At 42.4% G+C, this 16,855-nt stretch overlaps 1 protein-coding gene across 2 annotated transcripts in view; it reads left to right on the top strand.

The window, feature by feature from the left end:
- Nucleotides 1-16,855, top strand: part of CNTFR (ciliary neurotrophic factor receptor) — an 841,002-nt gene that overhangs the window by 804,401 nt on the left and 19,746 nt on the right. For both annotated transcript variants that reach the window (XM_029581466.1, XM_029581475.1), the window contains 2 exons: nt 11,858-12,038; nt 13,397-13,580. In XM_029581466.1, coding sequence (XP_029437326.1) covers nt 11,858-12,038; nt 13,397-13,580 — 365 coding nt within the window. The remainder of the gene's footprint in view (nt 1-11,857; nt 12,039-13,396; nt 13,581-16,855) is intronic.

Below are 16,855 nucleotides of genomic sequence, written 5' to 3' on the forward strand. Positions count from 1 at the left end.
TTGCTTTTTTGACTGCTGCCACAGCACACTGAGCCGATGATTTCAAAGTATTTTCTACTATGATGCCCAGATCCTTTTCCTGGATGGTAACTCCTAATATGGAGCCTAACATCGTGTAGCTACAGTGTGAGTTAGTTTTCCCCATGTGCATTACTTTGCATTTGTCCACATTAAATTTCATCTGCCATTTGAATGCCCAGTCTTCTAGCCTTGCAAGATCCTCTTGCAATTTATCAAAATCTGCTTGTAATTTAACAACTCGGAAAAATATTGTCATTCTCAGATGTGATCACCTCACTCGCTGTTCCCTTTCCTGTATGTAAATTCAGGTTGAGGGACATGTTTGTTGCTCGTTTGTGCCAGCGAAAAGGTGGTAGATATAAATACATGGTCAGATCAGGGGACAGGTTTGCATATGGGTGGAGTTGGGTGTGAGATGCCTGAGTTTACGAAGATGAGATCCAAGGTGTGACCTGCTCTATGGGTATAGAAACATTTATTTATTTATTTATTTATTTATTTATTTAACACTTTTCTATACCGACCTTCATGAAAAATTTCATATCAGATCGGTTTACATGTAACAAAGGGTATAACTTAAACAAGAACAATTCATTAGAAGCAGAAGTTACATATAACAAGGGTAGATAACTTGGAGGCTAGGCTAGTCATAGGTATAGGACAGTGTAACTGAAGAGAACTAGAAAAGGCAATGAAACAAAAGAAACGGCAGCTTAATTATAATGTCTAAACATAGCGGGGTGTTAGCCGGTAAAGCAGAGTCCTGTCCGGTCGACAATTAATGGCTTAGAATGTTAGGGGAAGGCCTGGAGGAAGAGCCAGGTCTTAAGATTTTTTCGGAAAGTTCGAAGGCAAGGTTCTAGTCTGAGGTCAGTGGGCATATTGTTCCAGATAGTTGGACCCGCTGTAGAGAATGCTCGTTCTTTGGTGTATGATAGTCGCGTGGCTTTTGTTGGGGGAACTTGCAGGGTACCTTTGTACGCTTCTCTTATAGGTCTTGAGGATGAATATAATTTGAGAGGAATCTGGAGGTCTAGTTGTTGCTGATTGTATATGGTTTTATGAATTGTGGTGAGGGCCTTGTGCATTATTCTATATTTTATTGGCAGCCAGTGAAGGTTCCGTAGTATGGGAGTGATGTGCGAACGTCTGTTGGTGTTGGTTAGGATTCTGGCTGCCGAATTCTGGAGCATCTGTAATGGTTTGATGGAGGAGAAAGGGAGTCCGAGAAGGAGAGCGTTGCAGTAATCTGTTTTGGAAAAGAGCGTGGTTTGGAGCACGGTCCTAAAATCCTGGAAATGAAGGAGAGGTTTGAGCCTTTTCATAACTTGGAGTCTATAGAAACAATCCTTGGCGGTGTTATTGATGGATTTCTTTAGATTCAGGTGGTTATCGAGGATGACTCCTAGGTCCCTTACTTGTGAGATCTGGATGTTGGATGATATCGGATGGGTTAGGGCTGAGTGGTCGGGGGAAATGAGAAGGAGTTCTGTCTTAGATGCATTGAGGACTAGGTTAAGACCGGAGAGTAGGCAGTTAATAGCTTGAAAGCAGCTTTCCCAGTATGAGAGCGTTTTAGAGAGTGATTCTGTTACGGGGATCAGAATCTGTACGTCGTCTGCATAGAGGTAGTGGATTAATTTTATAGGTTTGTTTATAATCTGCTTGAAACCCATGGCAGACATGACGGTTAGGAATGAATCGCAATTAGTTGAGAGAATAGGGTCATCGACGTGTAAGTTAAAATATCCCAGTTTTATGGTAGGGTACTCCAGATTTAGGTAAGAGGCTATTACTTCTAGCATGGGTGATGCGTCGGAGTCCAGAAGTCCTGGGGGGGCATAGACTAGAAGGATTTGCAGATGGTCTGATTTGAAAAGGCTTGTTTCGATTTTTGAAGGTGAATTAATTGGGAATTGAGTAATTCTTAGATCTTTTTTGGCTGCTAGGAGAATACCCCCAACCCTTGTTTTCCTTCGGGGGATGGAGAATATATCGTAGGTTTGAGTTGGAAGTTGGTTTATTAGTGCGGTGTCCGTATGTTTAAGCCATGTTTCAGTTATGGCGCAGAAGTCAGGATTTTTGTCCAGGAGAAGGTCATTGAGTATTAGCGTTTTCTTAGTGAGAGATTGTGCGTTGAATAGAATCAGTGAGAAAAGGGCTAGGCCTAAAATCTGTGTAAAAGGGGAAATCATGATGGGGATGAGTGATTTGTAGGTGAGTGGGCGTGAGATCAAGGAAGGTTTTTCTGTGAGTATGGTCCTGTGATGGAGAATTGGAATCGGGAGACCAATAGGCATTGTGGCCTGTTGTAACTGATGAGCTGGATTTTTTTGAGTACCGAGTCTTAATTTCTTGGATGATGGGTGGGGTGTGAGAGCAGGATAAAGTTGTTTTATGATAGATTGAAACTGGTAGTGCTGGAGATTGGTTTGATGGTAGTAGGAGACTGGATGAGTGGCTGATGAGTGAAGATGTGAATGTAAAATTCATTTATTTGTTTTAAAACATTTATTGTCCTATTTCTTCCAAGGCTGGAAGCAGGTAACAATAACAGTATGCATAAAATTAAATATTCCACAAAACAAAGCCTGGCATTCAGACAAATTGTGGTGAATCAGCATTCGGTATTTCAACAAACAGTTTGTCAGTGACTTACCATCTGCTCGATGGGAGACTGCAGCTGACATATCATTTGGGCCAAAGTATATATTGCACTAATGATAATGGAACAAGAAATAGTGATCTGGGATGGACAATGAAAGAGACAAAAACCAAACATCAGGGTTACTTGTTCTTGACAACCCATTGATAAAAAAAATGCGTCCAATAGTAGAATGTGATAAAAAAAAATGTTAAAATGTCACAGTGATTAAAAACATTATTGCATTCTAATCAGATTAGACTGTTCTTAAAAGCAGCAGCCAATGCCTATAAAATGTGATATTATGGAATTATATTAAACTAGCTGACACCCATGGAAATTCCCCAGGGTCCCCTATGAATTGCCCTCCCCTCCATCCCCAGCTCAGTCTGCCCTCCCCCCCCCCCCCCACCCCAGCAGCCCCAGCACAGCTGCGCTCCCTCCCAGCTCCAGGACAGCCAACCCTCACCCCAGGCCAAACCCCAGCACAACCTGCTCCTTACTTATGTGATACAAAATTATTCAGAGTAGTTAAATCACAAGCGGATTTTGTTACATTACAGGAGGACCTTGCAAGACTGGAAGATTGGGCTTCCAAATGGCAGATGAAATTTAATGTGGACAAGTGCAAGCTGTTGCATATAGGGAAAAATAACCCATGCGGAAGTTACACAATGTTAGGTTCCATATTAGGAGCTACCACCCAGGAAAAAGATCTAGGCATCATAGTGGATAACACATTGAAATTGTCGGCTCAGTGTGCTGCAGCAGTCAAAAAAAGCAAACAGAATGTTGGGAATTATTAGGAAGGGAAAGGTTAATAAAACGGAAAATGTCATAATGCCTCTGTATCGCTCCATGGTGAGACCGCACCTTGAATACTGTGTACAATTCTGGTCGCCGCATCTCAAAAAAGATATAGTTGCGATGGAGAAGGTACAGAGAAGGGCAACCAAAATGATAAAGGGGATGGAACAGCTCCCCTATGAGGAAAGACTGAAGAGGTTAGGGCTGTTCAGCTTGGAGAAGAGACGGCTGAGGGGGGGATATGATAGAGGTCTTTAAGATCATGAGAGGTCTTGAACGAGTAGATGTGAATAATAGAAGGACTAGGGGGCACTCCATGAAGTTAGCATGGGGCACATTTAAAACTAATCGAAGAAAATTCTTTTTCACTCAACGCACAATTAAGCTCTGGAATTTGTTGCCAGAGGATGTGCTAAGTGCAGTTAGTGTAGCTTTGGATAAGTTCTTGGAGGAGAAGTCCATTAACAGCTATTAATCAATTATACTTAGGGAATAGCCACTGCTATTAATTGCATCAGTAGCATGGGATCTTCTTAGTGTTTGGGTAATTGCCAGGTTCTTATGGCCTGGATTGGCCTCTGTTGGAAACAGGATGCTGGGCTTGATGGACCCTTAGTCTGAGCCAGCATGGCAAGTTCTTATGTTCTTACCATCCTGAGCCCCAGCCACTCAAGCCTCCAGAGATTGGATTCATTCTCTGAGGGATAGGAGCTCTTTGCACCAAGTGCATACCTCTCACTGGTAGATAATTATATATTTGGCACTCAGTGCAAAAAAATGGATATCTGCCCACTCACTGCTGGACTACTGTCTGCATGTTAATTTTGATCAGTTGATAATAATTTAAAGATTCTAAGGAAATAGGCATATTCAAACGAAAGTACTTTTAATCTATTAGTTTATTTTATATTTGTCTGTGATCCTCCAGAGATTACAATTAATCTGCTTACATTATATCTACCTGCTTACACATCTTATTCCCTGTCGGCCAGATTTTAAATCTCCCGCGTTCATAAAATCTGGCCTTACGCACATGGACGGGCCTTGCGCGCACCGAGCTTATTTTCAAAAAGGCCTGGCCCTGAAGTAAGTTGGGGTAAAAAAAAAAGGTAGGAACTAGGGGTTGGGGAGGAGAGGGGAAGGGGAAGGGAGGTTAGGGTAGGGGGTAGAGAAGTTCCCTCCCAGTCCGCTCCCCAATTGGAGCGGACTGGGAGGGAAATGGGGAAGGCCGGCATGCATCGCCGCGTGAAATTTGCTAAACTGTATCCCTTCCCTGCGCACATGAACGCACAGGGGTCGATTTTAAATTTTGCGTGCATGGGGTACATTTGTGTGCGCGCTACCCGGCGCACACAAATGTACACCCAATTTTATAACATGCGCGCGGGAGCACCAAAACATGATTTCTTATATAAGAAATCATGTTTTGGTGCATGCTTTCCAATACTCTGCTTTTGTAAAGAGTGTAGGGGATGTAGAAACTGCAGCTCTGAAAGATAAAGTTTAGATGACTCACTAGGAGAAGATGAAGCCTAGAGGACTTCTGCTAGGAGAAGTATTCAGATAAACTTTCTGGTTCTCTGCTGCTAGAAAGAATGTGGAAACTAAAACCTGGACTTACACTGTCCTTAACTAGGAGAAGTATGCAGATGAGCCTTCCGAGCCTCTGCTGCTGAAAGAGGGTAGGCGATGTGGAAATTGAAGCCTAAAAGGCTCATAGTGTCCTCAGAGTCCTCTGCTGGGGCTGCTGAGAAAAATATGCAGCCCCAGCAGAGGACTCTACTGTTTGAAAGAATATGGGGGCTGTGAAAGCTGAAGGCAAAATAGTTTGCAGTAGCTCTGTTGGAGCTACTGGGAGAAGTAAGCAAATGAGCCTTCTAGTTGTCCGTTGCTGGAAAAAGTGGAGGGGCTGTGGAAGATGAAGCCTAGTGGGCTCACCTTGTCCTCTAGAGTCCTCTGTTGGTGCTGAAAGAGGGTGGGGGGATATGGAAGATGAAGCCTAGAGTACTAATGGTGTCCTTTAGAATCTTCTAGTGGGGCTGTTGGGAAAAATATACATATGAACCTTCTGGTCCTCTACTATCGGAAAGAGTGCAGGAGCTGTTGTAGCTGAAGCCTGGAAGTATCATCTGCTGAGGCTACTAGAAGAAGTATGAAGATGAGTCTTCTGGTCCTCTGCTGTTGGAAAGAATGTGGGGGCTGTGGAAGCTAAAACCTAGATAGCTTGAAATGTCCTCTGCTAGGGCTGCTAGGAGAAGTATGCAAATGATTTGTCTAGTTTTCAGTTGCTGGAAAGAGTACAGGATCCATAGAAGCTAAAATGTGGATGGCTTGCAGTATCCTTTGGTGACCTCTCCTGGGCCTACTGGGAGATGTATGCAGATGAGCCTTCTTAATCTGGCTGCTGAAAGAAGGTGAGGGATGTGAAAGATGAAGCCTAGAGGGCTCACAGTGTCCTTTAGAGTCCTGTGCTGGGGCTGCTGGGAAAAATATGCAGATGAGTCATTTTGTCCTTTACTGTAGGAAAGAGTGTGGGGACTATGGAACCTGAGCCTAGAAGGTTCACAGTGCCCTCTGCTGGAACTGATAGCAAAAGTATGAAGATGAGCATTCTGGTCCTTGCTGTTGGAAAGAGTGAGGGGACTTTGGAATACGAAGCCTAGATGGTTCATATTGTCCTTTGCTGGGACTGCTGGGAGAAGTATACAAATGAGCCTTCTAGATGTCTGTTGCTGGAAAGAGCTTGGGGCCTGTGGAAGCTGAGCACAGACAGCTCATGGTGTCCACTGCTGGCAGAAGTATGCAGATGAGCCTTTTGATCCTCTGCTGCTGAAAAAGGATTGGGGATGTGGAAGCTGAAACTCAGATGGCTCACAGTATCTTCTACAATCCTCTGCTGAGACTGCTAGGCAAAATATGCAGCTGAGCCTTTTGGTCTTTTGCTGTTGGAAAAAGTACAGGGGCTATGGAAGATGAAGCCTAGATTGCTCATGGTGGTCTTTGGAATGCTCTGCTGGGAGAAGTATGCAGATGAGCCTTCTGGTCCTCTGCTGCAGACAGACACCACTTCCTCCTAAGTGCATTATATATACTGGCACTTATATCAAAATCCAGTTGAGAGACAATAAAGTAGGATACACTCTATTATTTATTAGAATAAACCCTATTCGGTTATATCAATTTATGCTTCCTTTATTTTTTATTTTTTTTTTAATTCTTTATCGTTTTCATAAACTATTTACAAGTAAAGGAATATTAAACCATATTAACAACATATTCTAATTGCCTTAAGGTAATAAATCTTGCACTTCTTTTATCCAGAATATGTAAGAAACAACACAAATTTGTATAGGAAACATCATATTCCCCTTGCAATTAAAGCATAAAGAAATTGGGAGATCCAATATATTATAAACAGGACATATTCAAAGCATTTAACCAGAAAGAAAAGAGGGAGGAAATATGCTTCTATCTTTTCACACTAGAGATAGGTTCCTCAGTAACTGCGCGGCTGTCCAGCAGTTGTTTCAAATGGATAGGGTCAAAGAAAACATATTTACTTTCACCTAATCTCAAGGTACATTTACACAGATATCTTACAATCATTTGACCCCCGACCCCCCCCCCCCCCAGATTTCTTGCTGCCTGACTCATATTCAAAAATTCTTTTCTGCGTTTTTGTGTTTCTTTAGTAAGGTCCGGATAAATCCAAACTTTCTGGCCTAAATACAACTTTTCACGATTACGGAGGAACATTCTTAAAACATTGTTCCTGTCTGAAGAGAATATAACCAACAAAGTTCCATAGGACTCAATTTGTTCCTCCATTGATGTTTCCAGAAACAATGATAAATCAACTCCAGCTGCTTGATCAGATCCTGTTTGATATTGTTCATTCTTTTTTCTTGGTGTTGTAGCGAAATATATATTTGAAATAGGAGGTAAAACATCATTTGGAATTTGTAAAATTTCAGTCATGTATTTCTTGAACTGATCTTTTGGGGATATCATTGTAATACTCGGAAAATTTAGAACCCTCAAATTAAGGTATCTCGATTTATTTTCTAGATTTTCAATTCTTCTTGTCATCAATTCTTCACTTTGTACCAATTTTGCTTGAACATCTTTAACGGATGAAACATTTTCAGATATTTCATGTATCTTTTTCTCATGTTCTTTTTTTGAGGATTCCAAATCCACTATAATGTTTTGCGACGAATTCACTGCAGTCACAAGTGTAGATATGGTTTTCTCCAGCATTACTATTGCACTCCAGATAGAATCAAGAGTAGTAACTTTTGGTCGGACTAGTTTCTGCACTCACCACTCCTTTCCAGCAGACCTCTGCAATCCTTACGCATTCATCTGTCGGTGTCTCTCCCCTCCTCTGCTGGATGGAAACACTACTTGGCCCCGGATCAATGTTCTCCGTCCTTCTCCGATCTGGCCTTCACAGTTGCAGGTAACAAAACCTCGGCAAGGTTCCCCGGGTAGTCCTCCAATACCGCACCCACTTCGGTTTGGGAACCTCGTGGAAGCCTAGGTTCGGAGGGGAGGGAATCTCTAGTTGTCTCGGGCTCAACGAGATTTGGTCGTCCAGGAGGAACGGGTCATGTTCTTCAACCAGACGCTCAGCTGACTCTATCCTCGGACTAGAAACAATAGCTAGAGTAAAGAACCCCTCGATACGTGGCTGGGAAGGGGTCGATGCAGAGGGTAAGGAGGTATCCACTCTCACCTTACCCTTCCGTTTAGTATGCGGCATTTTTTCCAAAGCAATATCAGTCTCATCGAGGAGCTCAAAAAACGCTGACCTCTCCCTCGGCCGCCATCATGCTTCCTTTATTTTAACTCTCCTGTTTATCAAAAACTAGTCTTTATAAATGTATTTAACAATTATTACAAATAGAATAAAAACATACCTACATCCATACCAATACTCGGACACATACCCAGTCACTCAATACACTCATTATAAGATCACCTTATTCTTCACTCATAACAGCTTAACAGGGACACAATGTGGCATTGCAAAAAAATAAGTGTAAACACTCATTAAAACATTGCTGACAGTTCCTTATATTTTGTCTTAGTGAACCAACATTCATGAATGGTTTGCAAAAATCCACGAGTTGGTTCAAACAGACTACTTCAGATGCAGACATGCGAACAAGTTCAAAACACAAGTTTCTTCCATTGCTATGTTTCTGTCATGTCCGGGTATATTGCCATAATGAACCAATGTTCCACTATTATTTTCCGATTGTTTTTAACAAGACAATGAAGCACTTTTAATGGCAAAAAACATTTTCCAACAAGTTCACCCAATGTGGAACGGTTACATCAATATCTTATTTCTCCTGTGTCAGTAACTGAAACCAAAGCCGTTCTCAAAAGACACAACATTTTATCCACTATGTCAGCACATTACATGGAATGACGGTATATAAAACACTCACATAAATAACTAAATGAAGCTGTTCCCCGCAAACTAATAAATTAACAAATACCCAACAAAGGCCTCTGCTAAGGGAAAGTTTGCTCTTCCAAATCAAAGAAGATGTTAAATTGATTCAAATCTATTGTTATCCGTTCAGAAATGTGATTCAACATAAACATCTTTTTCATGATTTACTCTTAACCACTGTCATTAAATTTTGCTCTGTAAACCTATGTTTAGTTTTGTTCAGTCAACAAAAAAACTATTAAACACCAACCAAAAAAGACTTTCAGCCTGGTAATATACGCTTCTTCCATCTCTGAGCATGCACTGTTCACCTCACTGGTGTCTAGAAAGAAACAAAAAATGTTTACCAGCATTGCTGCAACTCTCCACACTATCTCTCACCCTGACCTTCCCCCAGTGAAGAGAAAAATCTAAATCAGCAGCAAGTGCCACTGGCGGACTTTCTCCTGCACAGTGATTAAGACCACTGCAGCACAGAGAAGATTAGAAGCAGCCTTTTACCGGTGCCAAAAAGCCAAAAAAATTATTTTAAAACTCTGAGAGCTTTCTCCTAGCACATCCTTCTCTGAGAAAAGTTAGAGAGGAAATACAGACTGCTTCTTGCACATGCTCAGACTTTATGGTGGGAGGGTCAGACTCACTTGATCCGGACAGCAGCAGTATGCTTCTCTATGATTTATCGTGTGTGTTGTTTTCTTGTCAACATGCCCTGACTCTGACAAGGCGGTGAGATGACACAGGGAAGGGCTGATTGCTATAGTTACTTCCACCTGTTTATTTGGACAGAGCACAGTAATAGACTTCAATGGGACACATAAATTAACGGGATACATAAACAAATGGGACGAATAATATTTGTTTCACTTATTGGACTCCTCCATTCATTCGTGGACCCATGAATGAAACAAATAGAATCTCATTAGTTATGTTTTACACATTTGTTTCAAATGAATGCACATCCCTACCTGCTATACATGTGATCATTTAAACCCTGCTATAAAGGAGAAAATTATTGATAGGAAAAAACACCAGAGAACCTCAAAGGTAATGTTAGAAGGTAAGATTTGCCTATTTGCGGATGATACTAAGATCTGCAACAAAGTAGACATGCCTGAAGGAGTAGAGAGAATGAAAAGTGATTTAAGAAAGCTGGAAGAGTGGTCGAAGTTTTGGCAGCTGGGATTTAATGCCAAGAAGTGCAGAGTCCTGCAGCTGGGGTGTGGTATTCTGAAAGTGCCGTGTGATGGGGGATGTAAGACTGATGTGCACAGACCAGGAGAGAGATCTTGGGGTAATTGTGTCTGGAGATCTGAAGATGGTGAAGCAATGTGACAAGGCCATAGCTAAAGCCAGAAGGATGCTGGGCTGCATAGAGAGAGGAATAACCAGTAAGAAAAAGGAGGTGGTGATGCCCTTGGTGAGACCTCATTTGGAGTAACCAAAAAAAGTACATTGCCCTCGTTCTGTTGACCCAATGTATGCAAATATATCTTGAGCATATTCATTGCGGATATCCTGAACACAAAACCTGTAAGAAAGGTTGGATTTAGGACTCACTGAAGTAGAAAATAGTTAAAGAAGAAAGACAACCCTGTTAAGACGTCTCCATATTCACAGTGTTTCAAGAGGGCAACTTAGAAGTATAAAGTCTGCTAGTACTTTTAGTTTTCAAAGGGAAAAAATTCTCTTTGAAAACTGAGTTGGAAAAAGCAGTACACAGATGCAGGTCTTCACTGTATATTTTTTTTGGTATTAATATTGTTTTGTAATAGTGCTGTTTGTCTTTGAATTTACTGTATTTTATGTTTAAATCTCTTTTATTAAATTTTCAAACATTGCATGGTGACACAAAGCAATTCATATAACATGCCGGGTGCACTGGTGGGTTCTGCCCAGTGCCCTCGTACCGAAGTATCATCTCTGCCCCCCCCCCCCCCCAACAGAACCCTAACCCCCTCATTGTAAGGCATCCTTTCCCTTATCTCACCCCTAGCTTATGTAAACCTATGTTTAGTTTTATCCGACCACCAAAAGTCACTGAGAATCTCACTGTGGGCCCTATGTGGCAGTGATTGTAGATATAAGGCCCATGTCTATAGAAAAACCCTCCTTTCTCTATATGTCAACTTTTTCTGCAGGTTTCTCAAACACACACACGTCATGTAGTTGGTTTCTCCATTGAGTTGGCGTCAGCGAGGCCTCTCACGTCCAACGTTGCAGCATAGCTTTTTTTTTTTTGCCAAAAAAAAAAAGGGCTTTGCGTGTCCAGAACCTCAAAAACGTTTGTCCAGTGATGACGCCCGCCAGATTATCAAAGAAGAGCGCCTTTAGTTTGGAGGGGTAGCGAGGCTTTTGTAATCCTATGGACATCTGCCGTCGCTTTTCTCTAATTTTCATGTTTATCTGTGTTTGGATATCTGTTTTACATTGTAATTCCGCTTAGCACAGCCGGGCCACTCTAATAAGTGGAAAACAAATACTTTTGATAAATAAATATTTGTGTGTATGATGAGCATATGCAAACAGTGCCATGAGCATCACCGCTGGACCCCATCCAGACTCCAACCGCGGGACGCTTTCACTCTGCATGTAAAGATGTGCGAGCGCCTTTGCACCCAGACAGAATGTAAAACACTATTTTATGTGCCAGATTACCCTCCAAATGTCTTGGCTTCCCAACGCCCTGTTCATGGTGGCCTGATGGGCAGCCAGTAATCAGAGTAACTAACTCGGGGATGGACGGTACGTTTTGACCTGCTGTTCAGTCAACAGGTGCTCACTTCGTTTCACTGTATTTTTTTTATGTATCATGGGGTTACCCTGTTAACGAACTGGCCTCCAGCTTTGACGAGACCCCCCCCCCTCTTATTTTCGCCTTTGCCTGACAGTCTCCCCCCCCCCCCTTCGATCCTCCACAGGTGGAGCTGTCGGACGGTACCTCCCACACCATCACGGACGCTTATGCCGGCAAAGAGTACATCATCCAGGTGGCAGCCAAGGACTTTGAGGTCGGCACCTGGAGCGACTGGAGCGTAGCGGCCCACGCCACGCCCTGGACGGAGGAGCCGAGGCACCCCACCACTAACGCCCAGCTGGCAGGTGATTTGTTTGGCACTTCGTGTACCCAGGGGGTTTGGCAGAGGTCAGTTGCTTCCCAGAGATCATGGTCATCAGAGTCAGACTAAGTCATTTCTGGCTTTTTAACTGCCCTCACATGCAGCAACGTGTGGTCTTGTTTTTTTGCAGAAGCTATTAGAACTGTAATAGGCCAGATGATATATGTTTTTCTTTTTTTTTTTCAGTCAGGACATGCACAGATTAAGAATTATATTAATATGTGCTTCTGCGCTGATGTAAGGTTTTTTTTTATCAGCAGTGATCTCCAGATAGATTTTGCAGTTTTTATCAGCCAGAGCCATCCCGTATTCTACAGTCCCAGCCAGTTGGACAGGGAGGGCAGCTGAGGGCACAGTAGTTTCGCTGTATTGAGTGTCCCTGTCTGCCGAAGGTCTGGCTGGCTGCTGGCTCTGAAGCAATGGGGCTTGGGCAAGTGCTACCAGAGTATTCCCAGGTCCCCATGAGAGTTAAGTTCATGGCTTTTTACCCTGCTGTTCCTTAACAGCCCGCAACCAAGATCTTATCAAAAGCAGAGCTGGTAAGACCAGAATATAAAACTAAAACACTACCACAGGAAGACCACACTATAGTGAGCCTCCTCCAGACCACTGCCGTAATAATACTATAGCATGCCAAGTAATAGCACTGCCATAGCACTACTACACAGCAATGTGGGAATCCCATAGGAATAACATTTCACTTCTCAAGGTGAGTAAACATTTGAGCTGTAAGGGACATGATTTACCATATGTTCCAAAATATATGTAACCACATAGTCTTACTTAGGCCCTTTATGCAGCAAAATTTGGTAACAGAATACCGTAAGAGGGATAATATTGGGAGGTTTGGGTGTCCGTCTAGTTATCAAATCCTATATACTTGGGCACAAAGAGCAGGAAAGGGCCAGAAAAAAAAAGAGAAGATGAAGTGGACTTGTACAGTGGCAGTATAGGTACAAAGACAAAGCAACACGAAATGGCAGAAAGAGTTTACTGCATTCCCAAAGATAACTGGCGGGGAGGAAATAGGTTTCCTAGCATGGCTGCAAGTTGACTTGGAGCACTTCTCAACTAAGGACCAAAAAGCAGAAGCAATGTCTTGCCGATGGTCATGCTGGTACAGCCGACAACTGGGAGATACCCCTAGTAATGGGGTCAGGGGTAAGGTAAAGAAGCATGTTAGCCACAGCTAGACCTATGTAAATGGTGAAGCTTATAAGACTGGGCAACCAGGAAGGCTGGATGAGCCAACAACCACTATGTATGTACCGTATGTTATCTTGACTGTTAGATCCTCAGTATACCATTTATCTCTTTATTTTAACCTTTTTTTTTTTATAGAAACCACCACCGTTACCACCACCACCACCACTGCTGCCACCACTGCTATCAGCACCTCCACCATGTTTGTTCATCCTCCCACTACCAAGATCTGTGAACAGGACTCTATAGTTGGGGATGGTGCTGTGGCAGTCTCCTGGATGACCACCTTGCTACTGGGCTCATTCAGTGTCATCTTTATTTAGTAAGTACTCAGTTCATTCATTGCCATCAGGTCTTTGCCATGGGATCGCTGCAGGGTTGCCAATGGTATTTAAGGAACCTTCATCTGAGGTCATATAATCAAGCCTGCGGTACGTTGAGTAGCACTATAGAACTTACAAGTAGTAGTAGTAATAGTCCCTCTTCCACTCTCAGCACACAAAACCTCCATCTACTCAAATGTATCTAAACCTCCAGCAAAATCTCCGAAAACCTCTGGAAGGTGTATGCTGTAGCTCCCCTGGTGACAGAACCAGATGGCAAGAAGCAATACTGTGGTAATGAAAATGGGACGGGGCATAGCAAAATAAAATATAAACCTAGGTGACCACTGAAAAGATAAAGTGCTTCCAGAAAGGCAATGGAATCTCACATCTACCTGCAGCAGCAACATGGCCACCTGTGGGAAAACCACCCACTACTCATAGGTTCCTCAGTTTGTAAATGACAAGCCATATTTTTATTAAAACAATAAAGACATATAGTGCATCTTTTAGAAACCAAATGGGGCAAAAGGGTCTCATCCTTCTGGCTCATAAGATGATAACCATAATGTTATAGAGACAAAGATGTGGTAGGCCAGATTGACAAACTGAAGAGTAGTAAATCACCTGGACCAGATGGTACACACCCCAGGGTTCTGAAAGAACTAAAAAATGAGATTTCAGACCTATTTCAAGTCATTTGTAACTTATCATCCGTTGTACTTGAAGACTGGAAGGTGGCCAATGTCACACCCATCCAAGGGTGATCTGGGAATCTATAGACCGGTGAGCCTGACTTTAGTGCCGGGAAAAATCATGGAAACTGTTATAAAGAACAAAATCACAAAACATTTAGATAGACATGGTTTAATGGGACACAGCCAGCATGGATTTACCCAAGGGAAGTCTTGCTTGACAAATCTGCATTTTTTTGAAGGGGTTAATAAACATGTGGATAAAGGTGAACCGGTAGATGTAGTGTATTTGGATTTTCAGAAGGTGTTCGACAAAGTCCCGCATCAGAGGCTTCTAAGAAAACTAAAAAGTCATGGAATAGGAGGTGATGTCCTTTTGTGAATTGCAAATTGGATAAAAGACAGGAAACAGAGAGTAGGATTACATGGTCTATTTTTCACAGTGGACAAAGGTAAACAGTGAAGTGCCTCAGGGATCTGTACTTGGACTGGTGCTTTTTAATATATTTATAAATGATCTGGAAAGGGATACGACGAGTGAGGTAATCAGATTTGCAGATGACACAAAATTATGCAGACAAGTTAAAACTCAAGCAGATTGTGATAAATTGCAGGAGGATCTTGTGAGGCTGGAAGATTGGGCATCCAAATGGCAGATAAAATTTAATGTGGACAAGTGCAAGGTGATGAATATAGGGAAAATAACTCTTGCTGTAGTTTCACAATATTAGGTTTTACCTTAGGAGCTACCACCCAGGAAAGAGATCTAGGTGTCATAGTGGATAACACATTGAAATCGTAGGCTCAGTGTGCTGCGGCAGTCAAAAAAGCAAACAGAATGTTGGGAATTATTAGGAAGGGAATGGTGAATAAAACGGAAAATGTCATAATGCCTCTGTATCGCTCCATGGTGAGACCGCACCTTGAATACTGTGTACAATTCTGGTCGCCGCATCTCAAAAAAGATATAGTTGCGATGGAAAAAGTACAGAGAAGGGCAACCAAAATGATAAGGGGAATGGAACAACTCCCCTATGAGGAAAGGTTAAAGAGGTTAGGGCTGTTCAGCTTGGAGAAGAGACGGCTGAGGGGGGATATGATAGAGGTCTACAGAATCATAAAAGGACTTGAACAAGTTAATGTAAATCGTTTATTTACTCTCTCAGATAATAGAAGAACTAGGAGGGACTCCATGAAGTTAGCAAGTAGCTCATTTAAAACAAGTCGAAGAAAATTCTTTTACACTCAGTACATAGTTAAGCTCTGGAATTCATTACCAGAGGATGTGGTTACGGCAGTTAGCATAACTGGGTTTAAAAAAGGTTTAGATCGTTCCTAGAGGAAAAATCCATAAACTGCATTTAATCAGTAAGGAATAGTAGCTTGAAATTTATTTAATGTTTAGGTACTTGCCAGGTACTTGTGACTTGGATTGGCCACTGTTGGAAACAGGATGCTGGGCCTGATGGACCCTTGGACCGATCCAGTACGGCATTTTCTTATGGTCTTATGTAAGATCACTTAATGAATCACAAAAAAGACACATTGTGAACACACTTCACTAATTCTTCAAAGTAAAGCAATGTCCCAAAAAATTGTTTTGGTAGTGAAAGGGATATGCTCATAGTCATAGTAATAATGGCAGAAAAGGACTAAACTGTCCATCCAGTCTGCACAGTAAGGGGTAGATTTTAAAAAAGAACACGCGGGCGCCCATGTTATAAAATCCCAGTCAGCGCGCAATGGGGGGTATAACTTCGCGAATTCATGCAGCAACACATTGTCGGGCTTCCCCAGTTCCCTACCCCCTACCCTAACCTCCCTCCCCCCGCCAATTTTTTTTACTTACTTTTTGCTCCTGCAAATGAGCAGGAGCAAGATAGGTGCTGGAGAGCGATCCCCTGACACAATGGCAAATGGCCGCTGTACCGGGTGCCTCTGGCCCCGCCCCCTCTGCGAAGGCCTGGCTCTTGTGCGCGTAACAGGGGTTATGCTCGCGGCTGGGCCCCTTTTAAATTACGCACGGTGCGCGCAAAGCCCAGCCGCGCACGTAACCCCTGTGTTTTACGCGCATGGGCCATTAAAAATCTGGCCTTAAGCTTCTTTTGGTAATATCTACCACATCGTGCAGGTTATCCCCAAATTTCTCTTAAGAAAATCTGCTCAATTATCCCCAAGCCTTACGATAGAGGTATTAATATTTACAATCAAAAACCAAACAACTGTCAAATCTATAAAAAATTATTGCTAGCAACATTTTTACTGGGTAAGGAACCTTCTTGAAAATTAAGACAGTGCTGCTTGACTTCCTTTGCTTTTGGACATGGCCATAGAAGCAGTCAAATGCTTTTTCCTTTATAAGAACATAAGAACTTGCCATGCTGGGTCAGACCAAGGATCCATCAAGCCCAGCATCCTGTTTCCAACAGAGGCCAATCCAGGCCACAAGTACCTGGCAAGTACCCAAAAACTAAGTCTGTTCCATGCTACTGATGCAATTAATAGCAGTGGCTATTCCCTAAGTAAACTTGATTAATAGCCATTAATGGTCTTCTCCTCCAAGAACTTATCCAAACCTT

Source organism: Rhinatrema bivittatum, chromosome 1, assembly GCF_901001135.1.
Source record: "Rhinatrema bivittatum chromosome 1, aRhiBiv1.1, whole genome shotgun sequence".
Classification (NCBI taxonomy): Eukaryota; Metazoa; Chordata; class Amphibia; order Gymnophiona; family Rhinatrematidae; genus Rhinatrema; species Rhinatrema bivittatum.